Source organism: Sphaeroforma arctica, assembly GCF_001186125.1.
Source record: "Sphaeroforma arctica JP610 unplaced genomic scaffold supercont1.859, whole genome shotgun sequence".
Classification (NCBI taxonomy): Eukaryota; class Ichthyosporea; order Ichthyophonida; genus Sphaeroforma; species Sphaeroforma arctica.
The window spans coordinates 21,963-26,538 of record NW_014039699.1 but is presented as its reverse complement, the minus strand read 5'-3'; the positions used below and the strand labels follow the sequence as shown (position 1 = coordinate 26,538).

The 4,576-nt window shown below is 36.7% G+C and overlaps 1 protein-coding gene across 1 annotated transcript; it reads right to left on the bottom strand.

Moving 5' to 3' along the window:
• Positions 1–511: 511 nt before the first annotated feature.
• Positions 512–2,810, bottom strand: SARC_08954 (hypothetical protein; the record flags this gene model as incomplete). The annotated part of the gene is made up of 3 exons (XM_014297051.1): positions 2,784–2,810; positions 1,645–1,816; positions 512–598 (listed from the first exon to the last, which is right to left on the bottom strand). The coding sequence occupies exons 2-3, from the start codon at positions 1,753–1,755 to the stop codon at positions 512–514; spliced, it is 198 nt and encodes a 65-aa protein (XP_014152526.1). The 5' UTR covers positions 1,756–1,816; positions 2,784–2,810.
• Between the last annotated feature and the right edge of the window lie 1,766 nt (positions 2,811–4,576).

The following is a 4,576-nucleotide window of genomic DNA, read 5'->3' as shown; positions in this document are numbered from 1 at the left end:
ATATTCATACAAACAATCACGTGTTCAAGATTTTAGACAAGCACAAACATAAAATGTATGATTGTAGATATACACAAACATTTATTGTTTATATACGCGGACAAAAAAGATCTTTAAATGTACTGGAAGGAGTTGTGAGACAAATATACGAACGTGGACTGCAATGTAGAGGGATGGCGAGAAAATATATAAATATAACAAAGTATTTGTATGTGTATATATGTATCTAATAATAAATAAACGACCTTTATTGTACAAACACACACACACACACACAAATAATAAAACATATATACAGATATATATATATATATATAATATATATATGTATATATATATACATATGTATATATATATAGATATATAGATATATAGATATATATATATATATATATATATATACATTCATACATCTACGCATACATACATACATACATAGGAACTCGGAATCCCAAAATGATAAAAACATAGTCCTATAAATATAAAACCGAAATAAGTACGCGGCAAATACCTACCGCCATGTGATTTCTGGTACGTTCTGATTGGATGGGGTGACGCGTGCGTACTCCCTTGAACCGCCCTTGTTCTGTTCCGCTGACTGAGTCCAGATAAGAAAATAGTCAGGAAAATAGTTGGGAAATAATTAAGAAACTAATTAAGAAACCAATTATGGAACTAATTATGAAAATAGTTAAACGCCACCTGCAAACAAGCTATGTGGTAGTCGTACAGGGGTTAAGCCCTGGCTAAGCTCGTAAAACAAAGAAGTTGGTAACGGATTCAAACTATTTGCTATTGGACATTGTTTTCCTTTTCTGGTATACCTCGCGAGCAAATATAGATCTCAAATGAGCGCTGACAATAAAGAGGTCGTTGATAATCAGACGCCAAATACGCAAAATCTACTTTGGTAGTGGTAGGGGGTTTAAACCCTACGCAAACCTTAGAACGCTAAACCCTAAAGTAGCCCAGAATATGTGCAGTACGGATGGAATTGACTGTTGATAGTCAAACGCCAATTATTAAACAATTCATTTGGTAGTCGTATAGTGAGTCACGTTTACGTCTATCAAAACGTTACATCCCAGATGTACCACCGTCTGATACATTGACGAGTAACTCGTAGCGGATGTATATATCATACGCTATGCGATTGACTACATAAACGTTAACACTTGATACCCAAAACCCAAACAGTATGCTGCACATGTGAATTACATACTCATCATCACACACATACACCATAGACTCATACATACACACACGCAGTATAGACACGTGTAAACACACATACACTATAGACAAGTAAATACACACATACACTATAGACAAGTGTATACACACATATACTATAGACAAAAACATACACACATACACTATAGACAAGTACATACACACATACACTATAGACTCTTGTATATACACATACACTATAGACAAGTACATACACACATACACTATAGACAAGTACAAATACACATAAACTACAGACACGTACATAGACACATACACTATAGACTCATACACAAACACATACACCACAGATAAGTACATACACACTTACACTATAGCGTATATACACATACCCACTATAGAACACACACCTGATATCCAAACAGCATGCTATACTTGTAGAACACACACCTGATACCCAAACAGCATGCTATACTTGTGGTCGCCTATGTCCTCACAGCGGAAGAAGTACGGCACAATCAAGCTCTGCTGTGGCCGCAGAAACTCATCCGTATCGTCCATGAGGTCGATAATTCCCTTATCCAGCGCACTGTTACTGTACACAACGTCCTGCAGAGGCGAACTGTATGCACACACACGCATCAATGAGTATTGCGCTTATACGCGTGAATGAGTATTGTACCTATACGCGTGAATGAATATTGCACATATAGGCGTCAATGAGTACTCCTGTCTGTCATTGTACCCATGCAGAAGGAAGGATGTGTGCGTGAGGAATTGGCTCGGCGGAAGTTTCTTTTTCTGAGTCACAGTGTGTGCATGTGTGGGGATGTAGGCGCGTATGTATGTATGTATGTATGTATGTATGTATGCATGTATGTATGTATGTATGTATGTATATATGTATGAATGTATATATATATATGTATGTATGCATTTATATACGCATGCATGCATGCATGTATGTATGTATGTATGTATGTATGCATGCATGTATGTATGTATATATGTATGTATAAATGTATGTGTGTACGTATGTACGTACCTATATTGCTCACCTCTACAGCACACACGAAGATATCTGCGACTATAAATAAGACAAGCACACACACCACGCATATCAACTAGACACTCACCAATACAATACATGGAAATATATCTTAGACTAAAAATAATACGAGCAAACACTCCACACACATCAGATAGAGATAGACATCAAATAGACACTCACCAATACAACACATGCAACGATATCTCAGATTATAAATATACAAGCATACACTCCACGCATATCAAATAAACACTCACCAATACAACACATGCAACGATATCCAAATTATAAATATACAAGCATACACTCCACGTATATCAAATATACACTCACCAATACACAACACATGTGAAGATATCTTCGACCATAAATAATACAAGCATACACTCCACGTATATCAAATAGACACTCACCAATACAACACATGGAACGATATCTTAGACCATAAATAATACGAGCATATACTCTCCACGCATATCAAATAGACACTCACCAATACAACACAAGCATGCACTCCACACACATCAAATACACTCACCTGCCCTGTGCTGGTAGTGGGGTGGTTTTCTCTTCGAGTATTTGGGGTGGTTTTTCATGCAGTGGATCTGTTACGGCTGAGGGGTCCACTGTGGACGTGTGGTAGTTAAGTATGAGACGAAGAGTGTGAGTATGTATTTTATATAAATATACAGACATATACAGACATACAGACACACCGACACACATACACAGACACAGACACAGACACAGACACCGATATATATATATATATATATACATATATACATATATACATATATACATATATATATATATACATACACACACATATATATATATATAGATATATATTTATATATAGATATAATATACATATATATTTATATATTGCGTACCTTGAGGTGCAGGCGGTGATCATCACCGTAAGTAGTGGACATGCGTTGATGTTTGGTGTCGTTCATGCGTTTGCCGCGTATATTAAATTTGCGCACACCCCTGACCGTCCCATTGATGTCATACTCCAGCCCTTCAATCACCAAGTTGCCCTGCATATATATAAATATAGATATAAAATAAATATAAAATAAATATAGTACATACATACATACATATATACATACATGCACACACACACACACACACACACACATAAATATGTATATACATTTACATATACACACACACAAACATATATATATATATATAGAGTAACTTATATAGTTCACAAACGGTTTAAAGTGAAATAGCGCTATACTTTATATCATCAAAGTAGTGTAATAGCTTACAAGATCATGAGGACTGATCAACCCATAACCTCGTCTTATATAGTCTTAACTAGATATTGCCCTTCATCCGTCCCCTCTGGTCACTGACACAACATCCCCCCGAGTGCCCGGTCTATTCTGCAGTCCACTTCTCGTTACCTATATATCTTACACTTCACTACACGTCTCACTACCTTACAGCGTATGCTCTTGTGCTATAGGTCTCCACACAGCGAATCAGCTATGTGTATGAAAGCACTATCAAACGACCAACAACGCTGTTCCTTCCCCCTAAAAGTACCCCCTCCTACACCCGAGTCATCAAGCATGACTTACTACTACACGTGGACAACACACACATTACAATATAGATATAGACATAACACATATACATATTAGTGAACAAAGTATGTGTGCATATACACTGATATATGTATGTACTATGTTTAAGTAATATAGTACGTACGAGTATATGTATGCTTGTAACACATTCTTGTATATAATTAATATTTAGATAATATAGTATGTACGAGTATATGTATGCTTGAATGTTTAGGTAATACAGTATGTACGAGTATATGTACGCTTGTACCACATTCACCCATACATGTAAATATATATATGTACATATATATTTAGGGTTTAAGGTTTAGAGTTCATATATGTATTTAATTCACCTCGTTACCTTACACTCTCCATCCCCAGTACACACTATCACACACACACACACAGCCATCCCACCCCAGCCTACGCACCGACCACCCACCCAGACAGACTTAACACAGAAACACAAATACACTCAATACACCACCCACCCACACAGACCTAACACAGAAACAACGATACACTCACTATAGACACCTTACACAGACCTAACATATAAACAACCCCTACACACCCCTACACAGACAAAACACAGAAACACAGATACACTCAATATAGACACCTTACTCAGACCTAACATATACACAACCCCTACACACCCCCACACAGACATAACACAGAAACAAAGATACACTCAATACACCACCCACCCACACAGACACAACACAGAAACACAGATACA